The sequence below is a fragment of the Propithecus coquereli genome, unplaced genomic scaffold, assembly GCF_000956105.1.
Source record: "Propithecus coquereli isolate 6110/MARCELLA unplaced genomic scaffold, Pcoq_1.0 Scaffold291, whole genome shotgun sequence".
NCBI classification, from domain to species: domain Eukaryota; kingdom Metazoa; phylum Chordata; class Mammalia; order Primates; family Indriidae; genus Propithecus; species Propithecus coquereli.
In genome coordinates, this window is record NW_012148519.1 from 2,426,940 (window position 1) to 2,444,516 (window position 17,577).

The following is a 17,577-nucleotide window of genomic DNA, read 5'->3' on the forward strand; positions in this document are numbered from 1 at the left end:
TGTTTTGTTTTTGGGACAGGGTCTCACTCTGTGCCACCCACGCTGGAGTGCAGTGGCATGATCACAGCTCCCTGCAGCCTCCAACTCCTGGGCTCAACTGATCCTCCCATCTTGGCCTCCCAGAGTGCTGCAATTACAGGCGTGAACCACAGCACCCAGCCCCACATTGTTTTATATGGTAGTAAAATCTAGGACAGAATATTATTTAAATTACCATTGTCCAAATCTGAGGATCTGTGAATTGGGTTTTCTTTGTTGTGAGGTAACAGTGGTTAAGTTCTGTTGTATCTGTCAGAAATACATACTTTTCCCATGTAGTTTTCTTTTTTTAAGGAAAAATAATGTGTGTAAGTTAATATGTAAACCCCTTGAAGACAGGAACTTTGTCCTATTTTGTTTTATCTCCAGTACCTATACTTGGTACATTAGAGCTCAGCAAATCTTTGTTGAATCTTTCTCTTCTGTAAACTAGAATCAAATCAGAGTTGTCTTTGCATATTAATTCTTCCATTTTTATGAATGCTATTTCATTAGCTTTCTCTTACATGACTTTCAGAATTAGAGGTGGAAAAAAACATACAGAGTAAATTGTTCTTTTAAGTTGTGATTCAGTATCTGTAATTGTTGAGACATGAATTTACTGAGAGATATTTAAGACCTAGAAAAGGATGAAGAATAGTTAGTAACAGGAAGCAGCAGACCAATTAGACAACATGCTCATTAAGTCATCAGATAACTTACTTTACTTTTTCTAAATGAGAGAACAATATAGTTGAGCCCTTCTGTCCGCTGAATGCTCAAATAGATAAATTGTGGAGTATTATCACTGTGACATAGTTAGCAGGAAAACCAATCACCTTTTCCAGTCATGCTTAATTTACACACTATAATCTCATTGGTTAAATTTCAAAAGTCTTGCTTTTCAATTGAAAATAAAATCTGATATTTATTTTCACATATGTAACTATTCAACATACTAATTTCTTTGGGGGGAAATTACTTTCAATAATAGATTAACTCCAAATGCAATTGATTGTAGTTAGCAAATATAAAGTGTCACATAAATGCTAAGTTAGCCATCAATTTAACAAATTAAAGCAAACTAATATAATAGTCATATTTAACAAATTAGGAAATAAATTTTCAACTGATTTGGAGGCAACTAATTAAAACAGCAAATCTACAGTTTAATATCAGAGGAGGTTCCACCTACTCTACACAAATATTCAAATTTTTTACCAAATATCCAATAAACATTCTGACCCCTAGCTATTTCTGAAATAATCAAATTTATACTTGGAAATAGAACTAAAGGGAAATTTTGATTGGTTTTTTTGCTCACTTTAAATGATATACATTGAACATTAGAATTGAAAACTAAGGACTTTATGGGTTTTTAAAATTTTAGATTTTGAACAGCCAGTCCAGAGATCTGCTTAGAGTGTTTAAATGACTCAGGACAGCTTATTAAATCTTATTGATAATATAGCTATAGTTTTATTAAATTAGGTACTTAATTTTTATCTTTCTCACTGGTCCTCCTTCCCCTTAACAGGTAGGTGACACATGCCCAATGTGGCCACTGCCTCCCTCTCCAGCTCTCTGCCCATGCTCTTCCTTTTTCTAAGTCCTAGCCTTCTTTCAGTTCTAAAACTGGCTTGGTTCCCTCCCAACTGTAGGACTTTTGCTGAGGGACTCATCCTATCCTACCCAGACTGCTCTCTGCTATCTACCACCCCCCACCCTCTAGACACACATACAATTTAACTCATCCATCCAACAGCTCTAGTTTGAAAAAATACCATCTGTTGGGAAAAATGACTCCTTACTAGATCAGTTCTTGACACTTTTGGTTTTTTCTTCATCCCTTAACAGTTTATAATAATTGTTTAATGTCTGTTTCCCTCACCAGATTATAAACTCCAAGATACCAGGAAATTTGTGTTTTGTTTACCATTGTAGCCCTAGCACAGAGTTGGCTAAAAAAAAGAATTAGTCCCAAAGCACAGCTTTTGTTGTCTCATAATTATTATTACATTTGTAAACTATATCATACAATTCAGTCTATTCTTTGGAGTATTTAACTGTTTTCTGATTTCATAGTATATGAGTATTTAAGTTTAAACACTTTCTTCTTATTCCTAGGTTTTATTAAAAAATTAAAATCGAGCAATAAAGTATTAACAATCCACAATTCACACTGAAATGTCTTAATATAAACATTTCATTTAATGTAAACATTATAATAAAATACACAATAAAAATAAGAATGGCATAAGGTGATATTCAAATGGAAAGTAAAAATCTTCCTTCCCACCCTCCAATATTCCTGTCATAACTTGTAAAGTTTCTTTAAAATACTGACATTTAATCATCTCTAAAAAGTCACAAGTTTTTGTTTTTTCTCTATTGGTTTATTTAGTGTTGAGATACAATTAAAATATTAAGCATCACTACTATTATAGAGGATCAAAACTCTAATTTTATAATAGAATATGGTTAACACTGGGCTGCCAAAGCACATCTTTACATTTAATATTTATTCTTCCCAATTAAAATATTATTGCTCAAATACAGATACATCCTACCCGTTGATCATCGAAATTTTATAGTCTTATCTTGCAAATACAGTACATACGTAATTAAACAGTTGGTAAACATATAGAGACTGAGCACAAATAGGGCCCATAAGGTACTGCTGTGTAATGTATCTACCATCAGGTTGATCAGACCAGTTGTTATATTTGACAGCAAGAAAAAAATTAACTGTTTTCTATTTAGAGCTATGATTAAACAAACACTGGGTTCCTGTCTTTCAGCTTCAGGGACTAGAGATTCTGAATATTTTTTATTTGTAACAGGTGACGGGATAAGTTTCCAAGAACATGGTACTAGAGCTCCTTTAATTAGAAATTTGGCAAAACTCAAAATTATATCGCCCAGTAATAAAGTACTAAGAAGGATCAGGCTAGAAGCAACTATCCAAATACAAAAGGCTAAATTGGCCATTCTTCGAGATACTGCTTCTACATTTACTTGAACTATGTAAAGAGATATGAAGAGGCTAATAGCTGCCAGTAGAAGACAACATGCTACTTTTATCAAGTCTTTGATATGTGATCTGTTCTTAAGCACATATAACCCTGTTTGCACACCAGCCATGTATATTGCCACATATCCCAAGGAAGAGATTAGTCCTTCTCGATTGGCATTTAATAGACCAACCCTTGTGCCACTGCCATCAGTGCCATACAAAATTAACCTCTTCAGTGGGGTAAAGTCAAGGGCTAGCTGGTATAATATACTAATGCTGAGGGCCATAATCCAGGACTTATTTAGAGGAAAAATAATCAGCAGCAGTAATGTTATCATTCTCACAACTATCATGGTAAAGAAAAAGTTCCAATGAACTCCATACTCGGTTATATGTTCCTGATAGCCTATGGATTTTATAATAACTAATCGTCCGATTCCTAGGAAGACTAATGGCCAAACAGCGTGCAATGACTTTGTAAAATAATAAAATCTGGACCCTTTGATATAGTCTTTCCCCCTGATCTCTATACAAACCATTGCAGTCCCAAAAACAAAGCCACCTACTCCAAAATCCATTGCTCCTGTCCCATAGAGCTCAGTTTTGGCAAATCTTCTGGGAAAAATTGGGAAGTCCACAGCCAAAATAGCAATAGCAGTAAACACACTGGTAATTACACGGAAACAGGAGATGGTTGGAACGTATTCTGATTCTACACTGATTGTGAGGAATTTTTCAAGGATTTTCTGGATAGGCACTCTGGCATAGCAAGTCCTCCTTCTGTATATTTGATACAACAGCCCTGCCCCAAAGATAATCACAGTGAGAAACTCAAGGAGGAGAAATGAAGCCAAAAAGGTCAAGGTGGCCACCATGGGAAGTATTAGGACAACAAAGTCAATGAAGAATCTAGTTTTCCAGGTATGTGAAAAAGAACATGAGTGCTGTGAGACAATTATCAGGAACCCTCTGCACAGGATACAGAATGCAGGAAAGCACAAGCCCTGGGTGATTTCCAGCACGCTGGTTCCATTGAGGTTACTGACAAAAGCTTCCTTCATCTGCTTTTGAGACATTTTTTTTTTCTTCCTGTGAAAACAAGAGCAAAGGAATGGAATTGTCGAAAGCAATATTCTTGTGGAATTGGCATATTATGTACCTGACTTAATTATACTCTCTTATTCTAGAATTCAGAGCAAAACTTTAGTCCCTAATGATTTCAAATCAGGGGCATAACCTAGGATTGTGATTCCCCTTCCAAGGATTGTGGGAAGACGCTAACACTGATGCATTAGAATGGGAATGTCATACTAATAGTATGAAATTATTGGTTAGAAAGCTTTAGCTATTCTCGGTACAAGACTCACAGAAAGTTAATTTGGATACAAACCCTGAGAATGGCATCATTGACAGATGGGACTTTCTATTTCAGAGCATAGTACATGTCATGAAGATCAATGAAACTTGAATACACCTTACTAATGACTATGCCAAATTCTGGGGGTGGGAGGTGGTGTGCTATAAGTACACTTTGAAGTTGGGGACGGCCTTGGTTTCTGTTCAGAGGTTCTCTAACCTACTGCCTCCACTACAAAATGTGGGCCCTGAAGTGATTTCTAGAGCCCCAGGCTGCTCCCACTCTCATTTACCGACAGCTATGTTTTCAGGTTAAGGCGGAGATAGGTAGAATGGGTGCATTAAAAATGAATGTATAGGCCAGGCACGGTGGCTCACGCCTGTAATCCTAGCTCTCTGGGAGGCCGAGGTGGGCAGATTGTTTGAGCTCAGGAGTTCGAGACTAGCCTGAGCAAGAGCCGAGAACCCGTCTCTACTAAAAATAGAAAGAAATTAATTGGACAACTAAAAATATATAGAAAAAACTAGCCGGGCATGGTGGCGCATGCCTGTAGTCCCAGCTACTCGGGAGGCTGAGGCAGTAGGATCGCTTGAGCCCAGGAGTTTGAGGTTGCTGTGAGCTAAGATAACGCCACGGCACTCTAGCCCAGGCAACAGAGTGAGACTGTCTCAAAAAAAAAAAAAAAAAAAAATGGATGTATAGCACATACTCGTGTTAGTTACTTTCTAAAAAATAGCTATAAAACACTTTTCTACCACATATCAACGTCTGCAAAGTGGCATACTGCAAGAACACATTTGTTCGTCAAACATGAACCATACTGAATAAATGCATGCATGTGTGCATTATGGCTTGACTGGAACCTGCAACAATACCTCACGATAACAGACACCGATCGGTTGCCCTTTAAAAAAGTCCTTTTCCCCAGCCTGATCAAGAGCGAGACCCCGTCTCTACTAAAAAATAGAAAGAAATGATCTGGACAACTAAAAATATATATATATTAAAAAAAAATTAGCCGGGCATGGTGGTGCATGCCTGTAGTCCCAGCTACTCGGGAGGCTGAGGCAGAAGGATCGCTTGAGCCCAGGAGTTTGAGGTTGCTGTGAGCTAGGCTGATGCCACGGCACTCTAGCCCGGGCAACAGAGCAAGACTCTGTCTCAAAAAAAAAAAAAAAAAAGTCCTTTTCCAGGCAGACGCCCGCCCTGTTCTTACACCTCACGTGCTCCAGGTGGTGTCGGGTCCCCAGACAGAAGGTTGTCTACCCCGGCAGTGCCGCTGGGCTCCCGCTGCAATCGTCGGACCACGCGGGCGGGAACCAGCCGCTTCCGCCTTCCAGGCGGCGCTTCCGGCTGACGCGGGGCAGCCTGCTCTTCCGGGCCGGCAGATTCCGCACGCCCCCTCAGGATGGCGCCCGTCCCTGCGCTCCGCGGGCTCCCCACGCCTGTCCTTACCCATTTCGGGCTTGTCCAACCCAAATGCTCTCTGGCCGTGGGCCGCTCCGTGAGAGAAGCGCCTAGAGAGGAAAAGGCGCGTCAGGCGCCTCACAGCGGCCCCTCAAACCCCACGGCGAGGCCCTATCAGGGTAATGGGGTATGAGAAATGCGTGGAAGATTCGGCCGCGGCGACCTCTACTGAAAGACTGCACGGTCCTGGGGGCGCCCGGAGGCCCAGGAAACCGTGCTTACCGCGCTTCTCCCCGCAGTACACGGGAGGCTGCCTTTTCACTCTCACTGTACCCCAAGGTCTCAAAATATCTCACCGTAGAGGGAGCCTGCAAGCCCAGTCCCGACATCCCGGGCGCGCCACGTGCGGCCCGCACCGCCTGTGCGCGCCCCGCCTCGGGGGAGGAGCCGCCCGGCTCCCGGCCACTTGGCCCCTGCAGCACCCGGCCGGGGAGATCCGGCGGTCCCGGCTTTCTCTCCTCCCGGCTCGCTCCCGCCCCTTCTCCCCCGGCTCTTCCCGCCGCTTCACCCGGCTCGCCTGCCTTTCCAGTCGGGCTGGGCGGAGGCCGTACGCTCGGCGGCTCGGGTCGTGGGACCGGTGAGTGCCACCCCCAGCCCACCTCTGAAGCCCTCCGCGACCCCGAAGGGGCAGGGGAGACCAGTTTGCCCCCCAGCGCTGAGGAAGAGGGGGGCGTCTCCCGGTGCCCTGTCCAAAGCGCCGTTTTCCTTCTCTTCCCTATTCTTTTTGACCCTCTCGTGTCTCAGGAGATAGCCTAGCTCTTGGCCTTTTCTCAGAACCAGGATCTTTCATGGTCACTCTCCACCTTTCTACCTCGCGGGCAGGAGGCGGCCCGGGATGGGGGAAGGGGGTCCCTGCTTCAGTCCTCGCCGTGCCCAGGGAACGGGGAGGGGGCGGCTAGCCCCAGGAGGCGTCAGGACAGCCGCGCCCTTGGCTGGGGTCATGTCCACCTTTCTGGGAAGGACGTACTCTCCCCATGCCAGGTGCTTCCAGAGGGCATCCCAGCCCTGGGCTTGGCGGGCACGTTGCCCAGACCGGGAGTCCCGGATTCCCGCCGGGAACCTGAGGGCGGGGCCGGCTGGGCTCCCAGGACCTTTTCCCAGCGCTTCTCCGCGTCTGCGCTCCCACGGTCCTTTTACGTGCCGAGAAAGAAACTGAGGCTGAGGCGGTGGAGGAAGAACCAGTGATCAGGTTGCCACTTGCCTTGACTCTGTTTCGTATGTTCATTACCGTCTCTCTTCTGCCCACAGTGGTCACACCCTTTCCACAAATTCTTGGCTGGTAACCGCACAGCAAGAGCTGGGAGAACTGGAGTAAACCGCCCTAATCAGACTTGACTCCAGCTGGGAGCTGACGCTGCATCATAATAACCAACATTTGCAAAGCGCTCTCACAGGTATTAGCCCATTTGATCCTTAGCCCTGTGTGGTTTGGATATTATTATTCCCACTTGCAAAGGAGAAAACAGAATAAGGCTTAGAGAGCTCTTGTGACCTTTGTCACAGGGGTTGTGGACTTTGGCTTCTAACCCCACAAGCTCTCGTGCTCCCCCCTGGACCTGTCGCTTAAGATGAGCTTCCAGTTGAAGCTTTGTTCTCCTTTAGTCTCCGGAGCCCTCTGCATGGCTGTCCCTTGGATGGGGTGCCATCAATGTCATGTGAATGTGTCCAGTACAGTCTTGATGTCCTTTTCTACCTGAATTGTCCTTTTCCAGTTTCCATGGTAGTCCCTATGTCTGGGTTCTTTAAAGACTAGATAGGTGTATTTGGAGCCTCAAAAAAGTCTCCACCAGAGTTAATCCATTACAGGCACCCCTCATCGTCATCCCTCATTGCTAGAGGAGGTCCTGAAAAATTCACATACCATTCTTCAGATATTGGCCTAGACCCAGCCTCACAACACAGCCTCCTCTCAGATGGATTCCCCTCTCCTGAAATCCTCACCTTCTTGAAGCTGACACTGTACTGGTGCACCTGATTAGTGCTCCCAAACAGATTTTCAGCCCTTAGTTGTAGTGCTAACAAGATTCACTGAGTGAATATTCACAGTTGCATTTGTATGGTGCTTTCAAACCATGACCTCATTGACCTTCACAACTACTTGTGAGGTGAATTTAACTATCACCATTTTCAAGGTGAGGAATTGAGGTAGGTGGGGTGGCTTACCCAAGCTTGCACACCTAGTGAATGGCTGAGCTATGATTTCCCTACCACACAACAGCTTTCCTAGAGCATCATGAGTTGACTCTAGGCATAATGACCAGAAGATTTGCAGCCCCAACTCTAACCCTGTAATAAAACTGGCCCGGGGAGCCTCCAGAGGCTGTCATAAAAGTTTCTCCTGTTTCCCGATAGGCAAGGGAAAGAACAGACTCTCACTCTCTGCCCAGGCCTGCCCTGCTTCTCATTTTGGTTGCTTCTGTTTGGTGGGAGGAATAAGGGTGAGTCACTCTGAAACACCTTCACCTGTGTGTGGCCCTTGTCTTCTCTCTCATGCCACAGGTTCTTGGGTGACTTGTCTCAGATTCTTCCAGAACTGAGCTCATTGCTAAAGCCACGTCCCAGCCCATGGCCCCATGACCAGGTGGAGAGCACTCCTTGTGCCTGCAACCCCAAACCCTGGCTGACCACATTGAAGCAATATGCTACAGCAGGTAAAACCTTGACCTTTGATAACTCAGGCCTGCAAGCACCTGAGGCACCTTCCCATCTTCTGCTTGCCTGAATGAAGGTTCTACTCCCTTCACCTGGAAGGAAGGGAAAGATCCCTTAAAGGATGCGTTTTCTCTCTTTAGCTCGTCACTCCAATGCCTTTTACCCATCATCGAGAAGCTTGTCTTGATCTCTAATTTGAATCTTTCTTGTGGTTTTTAGCTCTTTTCCTTGGGATAGGTAAGGGAATCCTTAGGGCACTTTAGTGACCCTACAGAGGGAGTTCGGAGAGATGTCCCTGCCACCTGAATTATTGAGGCACAGTAGAAGCCTGGGGCTTCCAAGAGGATCTGTTCCTTGAAGCTGAGCCTTAAAGAATAAGAAAGAATTAACCAAGTGGAGAAGGAAAATAAGCAGTCCAGGCAAAGACATCAGCCTGTGCAAAAATGTGGGAGATGACTTTTGTAGAAATACAGAAGGGTTCTGATGAATGGATCGTGGGGTGCGTGAAGACTGCCCTTATTCCAGGCCTCTGCCTTTCTGGAAAGGCTGCTGTTGCCTCAGGCCTATAGGATTCCAAATTACTCTTTATTGTGGAACTCTGTCTCATACCCATATCATCCTTCATGTGTAGCTTCTGGTCCAGAGAGAATGCCAGTATATATTTGCTCAATTTTTATTATTTTAAGTATTTCCAGGCGCTGGGCTGAGTCAGTGTTGAAAATGGTACTTGCCCTCAAGGAGTTCACAGTCTAGTGGAGCCCTAGGTAGCTTAAGTGCCTGAAACTCACAAAGATAACCACGTGTGGGGGTGGCCAGCCCGAAGGGAGCCGTGGTAGACACTGCTGCTTGACATTCCAGCCATATGGCTCATGAAACAGGCTTGAAGGCTGAAGAGAAGCAGGAAAGACAATTGTCTGCTCTGGGTTTTTTTACTTTTTATTTTTAACTTGGTTTGGGTTTTGTTTGTTTGTTTTTATGAGGTTTTGTTTGTTTCTTTGTTTTTAAGATGTGGGTTCACATCTGTTGCCCCAGCTGGAGTGCAGTGGCATGATCATAGCTCACTGTAGCCTCTAACTCCTGGGCTCAAGGGATCCTCTTGTCTCAGCCTCCTGAGTAGCTGGGACTACGGGCTCGAGCCACCATGCCCAGTTGGGTTTTTTTTCTTCTTAAAAAAGCATTAATGTGCTTGTCCTAGCTGTGGTGAAAGTAAAGAAAATGAAAAAAAAAAAAGCATTAATGGTCACCATAACCATGCTAGTAGCTGCTCTGTGTTGAGCCCTTGTTGTGTTTAATCCTCATGGCATCCCTGTGAGAAAGATAGAGTATTATACATACAGTGTTGTTATAGCCCCATTTTGGAGATAAGGCTCGGGGATGCTATGGGTTATTCAAGGTCACATTCATTATCAGAAATTTGGAAAATACAGATAAAAAGAGCATTAAAATTATCTATAACCAACACTTTATAGAATATCATGGATTTTTCCCCTAAATATATTTTTAAAACATTTAAAGGTTTTATACTTTTTGTAACCTGCTTTATTCCATTGTATGGCTGTACTATAATTTAAGCAGTCTACTATTTAGAAATAGTGGTTTCAATTCTTTTACAATTATAAATGGCTTTATATACACTGACATTCTTATTGCCTTTATGTAGGATCATTTTTGAGAAGCAGAAGTGTAGGCTTAAGGGGCATGCATAGTTTTAAGGCCTTTGATATATTATTGCCTAATTAGGAGAGCCACTTTTATTTACTTCTTTTTTTTCAACAACCCCTCTCAAATAAAAGAGCCACTTTTAGAAGAAGAATAATAGCTGACTTTTGGGGCACATTCCAGATGCCTTTCTAAAGCCTTTATGTGCTTATTAGTATCTATGAGGTAGGTACTATCACCATTCCCATTTTACAGATGAGGAAAATTGAGGCACAAAGAAATTAAGAAACTTACATAAGATTATATTAATACAACTAGTAAGTGGTGGAATCACGATTCAAACCCAGGCAACTAGCTTTCAAATCCAGGCTCTTGATCCCTGTACTCAGGTGTCTCTCTAGTTGGATCAGAGCTGTTCGTAAATTGTGGCTGAGTTTGTGGTTTTGTTATTTGGGGTTTGTGGGTTTTTTCTCTCCTCACTAGAGCAGAAGGATTTGCATGGATCAAGCCATACTCTGACCTCAGCATTTATCCTGGAGGCCAAGATCCTGCCTTGTGCATTATGGTGGACCCAAAGTTTAGAGAACAGGGAATGTATTTGGAAAAAACTTCTTTTTTCTCTCTCTCTCTCTTTTTTTTTTTTTTAGTAGAGACAGGGTCTTGCTCCTTTCCCAAGCTGGTCTTGAACTCCTGAGCTGAAGTGATCCTCCCTCCTCCGCCTCCCAGAGTGCTAGGATTACAGGCGTGAACCACGGCGCCCGGCCCTGGAAGAAACTTCTTACTGGGCCTCTCAGATGAAACTTGCCACCTTGGCTTGTTACTCTGAGAGGTTTGAACTTTTAGGCTCACCAGTCTCATTGTAAATTCACACATTTCATGTTGCAGACCTCTTCCTTGAAAAGTATATTTCAGCCAAGTGCCTGTCTTCTACTCGCACCCATCTTTCCTTCACCTCTGAGGGAGACAGGAGGAGAAATGAGACCATGGGAGCAAAGTGGGGAGATGAAACATATACAAAATCTTGGATGAACAAGGGAGAAAGAGAAGGGGCCTGTTCCCTTGGTGCCCATTGTTGACTTCAAACAGCCTTCTGAGCCAGGCTTTCTCTCAAGTAGACCCAGGGCAGAGGGAACCAATTCATTTGTCAGCCTCAATTTAAGCCCCAAGGAGCAGGTGATGAAGGCATGGGGATACCTTTCTGGGAAGGTACAGCTGTTTTTCATCACAAGCTGAATGATCTCTTTCCAAAGATGCCTAACTGGCACTTCTTTTCCTTTGCAATACTCCTATAGCAGCCCCTCCTTTGGGTCCCACCCCTGCCAGGCCCAGTAAGACTAGAAGCCTGGAAGCTGACTTGGCTGGAACTCTTGGCAGAGGAGATGGGGTCACATTTATTGAGTACATTCTGTATGCCAGGCACTGACTGAATGCTTTATATGTCTCTACTTACTTTTCTTCCCAATAGCCCTGTGAGTTGAGTTTATTTTCCTTTATTTAGAAATAAAGAAGCTGTGGCTCAGAGAGGGTAAGTAACTTACCTAGGCTCACAGGGCTAATAATTGGTGGAACTGAAATTTGAACCCAACCAGACTGTGATACTAGAGACCTGTTCTCTTGCTACTGTTATACAGGCTCCCAGCTTTGGATAGTTGCCAGCTGGTCTGAGTCCCAGCTCTCATGGCCCTCTTGTTATTCTCTTCCAGGTCAATGGCCACAGTCCAGACTCTGATGTCCAAAGTGAAGAATCCCTCAGAGAAGACCTGCAGGAGTTCCTGGGCAGGGAGGCCCCACTGCACCAGCTGGATGACCTCACTAAAGTGAATCCTGTGACGCTGGAGACAGGTATGGGCTTCCCACTCAAGAGCGCCATCTCCAAGAAGGTGGAGGTGCAATGAGGGTATTCAGCACAGCTTCCCCAGGTCAGAAAGGCAGGCAACACTCCTGACCTGGAGCCAGGCGGGCTGCTCCAGACCTCTGCCTGAGGGAGCCTGGCAGCTGCACCTGGGCTCCCCAGGGCAGGCTTTGTTGCAGATTTGGGGCTCATCTTAATTAGATCTTACATCTATTCATCAGGGAGCTGCTAGGATCTAATGACACTTGGCTAATTGCAGAAGGAGGACTGTTCAGCAGATGTGTGTCTGTGTGTGTGGTTTTGTTTGTATTTGAGCCAGAGTTTGCTAAAGGCATCTCTGCCTCAGTCCTGAGGTGCCTGCAGGCCCGGTACATGGCAGACACATTCTACACCAATGCTGGCTGCACCCTGGTGGCTCTGAACCCCTTCAAGCCTGTTCCTCAGCTCTACTTGCCAGAGCTGATGAGAGAGTACCATGCTGCACCTCAGCCCCAGGTAAGCCTCAGCCACTTCCTGTGGCCTCATGGCTCCCCACCTTCCCCTAGTCCTCCCTTCAGTTTTCCCATCCTTATCCATCTATTCACCAGCCTTGTAGTGATTCAAATCTCCTGACCAGCAAGAGCTTGAAAAATTTTGGACACAAAAAAAACTGACTACAGGATAGAAAGTGCAAAGTGAGAGATAAATACGTGTTAACTGAGTTTGGAACCTATAATAGGGACATAGAGCAAAGGATTATTTTTTCTTGTTTGCAGGATTATTGATAGGAAAGGATTTATAAAGGTATATTTGACAAACCACATGTTTGGAAAAAAATAAAGTTACATGCAATAAAGATTGCCCTAGAAGATTTAGCACATGTTCATCTTTACTGAGAAAGATAAATTATTCTTCTACTGAGAAGAGAATAAATTATTTGAGGGGTAAAGGGTGGTGGTGGTGGTGGTGCATGCAGGAAATGCACGTTTGTGTTTAACACTGCATGATGTGTTCAGGGAGAGGCAAGAACAAACTTGCTGGCAGGAGGGAAGCATGGGGAGAGAGGCAGTAGATGAGGGTGGGAAGATGAGAAGTGAGGGGTATTTGTGAAGGGTCTGAAGCACCACAGCAGGCAGAGAGAACCCACAAATCATCTTCATCCAGGTGGAGGTGGGACTCTGAACAGAACCCATTAGGGGAATGATTACTCTGGGAGTCAGGTTCAGGAAGGTGAGACAGGAGGCAGAAAGAACAGCTGGAGGCTTTGTAACTTTCCAGGTGATAGGTGGCTGGGACAAGGTTGGGTGTAGAGAGGGACAGCTCTAATGCTATCCAGGTGCCTTTTCCCTCAGGAAGCTGTGGGTAAGTGATTATTGCTGGCTGGACTTGCTAGGCATCATGCAGATGGCCTGGCCCTCTAGAAGTTCGTGCATAGTGAAGTGTCCAAGTGGAGTCCAGTCGAAGTCTGTTCTTTTTTTTTTTTGAGACAGAGTCTCACTGTGTTGCCCGGGCTAGAGTGCCATGGCGTCATCCTAGCTCATAGCAACCTCAAACTCCTGGGCTCAAGCGATCCTCCTGCCTCAGCCTCCCGAGTAGCTGGGACTACAGGCATGCACCACCATGCCTGGCTAATTTTTTCTATATATTTTTAGTTGTCCAATTAATTTCTTTCTAATTTTAGTTAGAGACGGGGTCTCGCTCTTGCTCAGGCTGGTTTCGAACTCCTGAGCTCAAACAATCCGCCCGCCTCGGCCTCCCAGAGAGCTAGGATTACAGGCGTGAGCCACCGCGCCCGGCCTTGAAGTCTGTTCTGAGAGTCCCTATCTCCCTGACTGTTTGCCCTGCCTCCTCAAAGGCAAAAGCCAGGTCATGGTCCCCTCTGTTTCCTTAGTGCCCAACTTCATGCCCAGCACATTGAGGACAATTAATATTTGTTGAAGGAAAGGAGAAAAGTGGCTTTGGAATTTAAATCACATGGGTATGCTTACTTGCTAAGTGGCCTTGAAAGGTTATTTAACTCCTGTGAACCTTAGATTTCTCATGTGTAAAATAGGGTTAGCTATCTAACTATGCACAGACTTCTTAAGCAGTGACTTGTAAGAAAGTTCTTGCAAACTGCAAAGTACAGTAACATAAAATAATATGCAGCAGAATAAGACTATTAAAGCAAGATGAGAGTTTAAAGTGTTAAGGTCACAGACTAGTCAAGGCCAGGACTGCTTCTAGCCTGAGAGATGAGTGGGTAAAGCCACCATAAGGGGTCCTACAGTCAGACCCAACATCCAGAGATTTTCTGGAAGAAGCATCTTGCTACTGCTATGGAAGCCTCCACATCTCAACCATCATTGGCTCAGTCAATCCTTGGAGGCAAGGCATTCCCTCACATGACCTTTTACTCCTGATGTTTCAGAAACTGAAGCCCCATGTGTTCAGTGTGGGTGAACAGACCTACAGGAATGTCAAGAGCCTGATTGAGCCAGTCAACCAGTCTATTGTTGTCAGTGGAGAGAGTGGTGCTGGAAAGGTAAGAGGACCTCTTTCTCACCCAGTCAACTTGTGGCTGGCATTTCTAGTGGTGTCGTTTGCTGCCTAGTCGTTCTCGGGCAGGCTGGCCAAAGCAGGGATTGGTGCATAATGGTGGGCAAGCACTGGGCTGGAAGTCAAGAAACAGGGTTCCAGTCCAGGCTCTACCACTAGTTCTTCTGTCACTTTTGGTGAGATACTTTCCTTTTCTAAGCCTTCATTTTCTCATCAAAGGTCTCTCCCAGCTCTGACACCACTGGAAACAAAAGTCAGCTGTTGAGGACTCCAGCATAGTGGTTAAGAGCACATCAGAAAGGTACTTAGCTCCTGCCAAGTTCTCAGTTCTCTTACTTGTAAAATGGGAGGGAGGAGAGGACCAACATCTGACTCAGGACTTCTGTGACAGTTCAATGAGCCAGTGCACATAAGGTACTTGGTGGAGGCTTGGCACATGGCAGTGGTGCTCCAGAAGTAGCTGGGGTTACTATTGGAAAGGGTTTATCAGGGTAGACCACCTGAACCCTCTGGGTTGTCCATGGTGGCAAGGGCAGTGCATTGGGCCAGAACCTCATTGTGAGGGAGGATGGAGGCTCCTGATGTGGCCTCCTGGGTGGCAGAACCACAACAGGTGAGACAGATTGTTGCACAAGGATGAGTGAGGAGTTGCACAGCTGGTCAGAGAAGGCCAAGGCTTTGCCAGCTTCTTGTCAAGCCTCACCTAGCAGCCTCACCCTTGCCACAGTGCTTTACCTTCATGAGGGATTCTTTAGACTATAAACTCCCCGTCTCCACTCCATATGAGAGAATTACTGAGAACCTTCCAAATTCTAGGCTTTAGGCTGCGGCGGGGAGGTGGGGGGGTGGCAGGGGGAGGATCAGAGATGAAAAATGTAACATTTAGCTAGGGGACTTTTAGTCCATTGAGAAAGAGAGACAAGGAAACAAAGACAGTAAGTTGCAGGGATGAAGGCTTGGACTTGGGCTAGGAAGGGATCTCTAGGAGCTATGTCAAGGTGGCTGATGAAATGGCTAATGCCCAGCTCCTGGGCAAAGCCCATTGTCGCCTAGAATTGCTCTGGGGAACTGAAGCTGAACCTGACCCAAGACCCATGCAACCAGAGCTTGGTGTAAACCTCTGCTAAGCAGCTCTTGTAGCCATAGGCTAGGCCCGGTATATTTTTAAAATTTATTTTTACTAGTAATGTAGTTATCTAATTCAAAAAATAAGCAATACTACAAGGCTTATAAAGAAAAACAGCAAACCTGCCCCCAATCTCTCAACCCCTATTTCCTCTCTCCAGGGGCAGCTACTTTCACATCTTTTATCAGTTTATTTGGGTGTTTACATTCATATTTCCAAACCACGTGCTTAAATTGTTACTAACTTTTTGGTTTTGGACCTTATCTGTTCACTTCCAATTTTAATGAGGATTTATCACTTATTTCCCTGTCCCCAAATAAATACTCAATGTAATAATATCACAGTTTCTAATTAAGTTTATATGTAGTATTTACATTATTATGACCATGTACATATTGTTCACAGCAAAGCCATGTATTTCTTGTATGATTTTTATTTTCCTTCTACTTAATAATTTTCCTTTTTTTTCACTTTAGTTTTTGTATACCTATTATTCATTCACTACCAGACTTGTCACCAAAGCTGGAAAACAAAAATCAACTGACAAGCAAATCAGGTCCCTTTTTTTTTTCTTGGAGATGCCCTTCCTAGAGCTCTCAGATCTCTCTCCCTTCTGGATAGGTGTCCTGGGATAAATCTCCCATTGCTTGGAGCCCATGGCTTCCTCTTTCTTCAGTTACTGCCTTGTTTTTATAGGGCACGTTCTTTAGTAGTTTCCAGAACAGGGTACATGGAGGGCAAATTTTTAAGTGGTTGCATATCTGAAAATATCTGTTTTGCCTCACATCTGATTGATCTTTTGGCTTGGTTTTATAGTTCCAGATTGGAAATCATTTTCTTTCTAAATTTAAAGGTTTTTTTCCCCTTATATATTGCTGTTCAGAGTCCCAGTGCATACTGGTGATTTATTTTTCTTTCCAAAACTTTCAGGTATTAAAATTCATAGTGCTGTGTCTTGGTATAGTCTTTTCACTTAGTATGCTGGGCACTTTGTGTAGGTCTTTTGAACCTGGAAACTCGTGTCCTTTTGTTCAGGGAAGTATTTTTGTATTATATCTAATAATTTCATCCCTTTTGTTTTCTCTTTCTAGAACTCCTAATTAGTAGGATATTTGGTTAATTATCTAATAATCTTATTTTTCTCACCTGTTCTCCCATCTCTTAACTTTTTTTATCTTCTGAGAAATAATTCTCTTCTTTACTTTCAATTCCTCCAAATATTTAATATTCGCTAAAAATTTAAATTCTAAGAGTTTTAGTTCCTATTCCATTTATTGTGATATCTGTCATTCATGTAAAAGAGGTTTACCAAATAGTTAATGATCCTTGAGTATCTGTTCATATTTTTAAATAAGGCTTTAAACAACTGATTAGAATCTCTTGTTTATAGACAGGATTTCAACCAGGGGGCCTCACCAAAGGTAGCATTTTAAACCTGTGGGACTCTAAATGTCCATAACTTTTCTCATGAGTTTGTTGGTACCTCCAAGAAAACATTTTTCTAGTCTCTTCAGTAGAGAGGTGGAGACTATAAAGAGATAAATGGAAATTATGAAAATTAAAAACATGATGAACAATTCCTTCAGGCTTATCCATAGATTAGACATGCAGAAGAATGCATTAATGAACTTGACAGTTGGTCAGTAGACATGCAAATTGAAAAACAGAAGTGCATGCAAGAGCTGTAGTACAATATCAAATGGTCTGCTATACAGTTGGCCCTTAAATAACATGAGGGTTAGGGGTGCCTATTCCCCACCCAGTTGAAAAATCCACTTAAAACTTTTGACTCCTGAAAAACTTAACTACTGATAGCCTACTATGGACCGGAAGCCTTACTGATAACATAAACAGTAGACTAACACATATTTTATATGTTATTTGCATTATATACTGCATTCTTAAAGTAAGAG

The 17,577-nt window shown here is 43.8% G+C and overlaps 2 protein-coding genes across 6 annotated transcripts in view; one reads left to right on the forward strand and one right to left on the reverse strand.

Annotated features, from left to right (window-relative positions):
* Positions 1-2,587: 2,587 nt before the first annotated feature.
* On the reverse strand, positions 2,588-5,686 carry PIGW (phosphatidylinositol glycan anchor biosynthesis, class W). The gene is made up of 2 exons (XM_012648686.1): positions 5,608-5,686; positions 2,588-4,123 (listed from the first exon to the last, which is right to left on the reverse strand). The coding sequence occupies exon 2, from the start codon at positions 4,108-4,110 to the stop codon at positions 2,596-2,598; it is 1,515 nt and encodes a 504-aa protein (XP_012504140.1). The 5' UTR covers positions 4,111-4,123; positions 5,608-5,686; the 3' UTR covers positions 2,588-2,595.
* A 657-nt stretch (positions 5,687-6,343) lies between these two features.
* The window catches only part of MYO19 (myosin XIX), a 35,185-nt gene continuing 23,951 nt past the window's right edge, over positions 6,344-17,577 (forward strand). For all 5 annotated transcript variants that reach the window (XM_012648689.1, XM_012648691.1, XM_012648690.1 and 2 more), the window contains exons 1-6: positions 6,344-6,435; positions 7,107-7,252; positions 8,358-8,509; positions 11,873-12,011; positions 12,368-12,516; positions 14,411-14,524. In XM_012648689.1, coding sequence (XP_012504143.1) covers positions 8,498-8,509; positions 11,873-12,011; positions 12,368-12,516; positions 14,411-14,524 — 414 coding nt within the window. In that variant the 5' untranslated portion in view covers positions 6,344-6,435; positions 7,107-7,252; positions 8,358-8,497. The remainder of the gene's footprint in view (positions 6,436-7,106; positions 7,253-8,357; positions 8,510-11,872; positions 12,012-12,367; positions 12,517-14,410; positions 14,525-17,577) is intronic.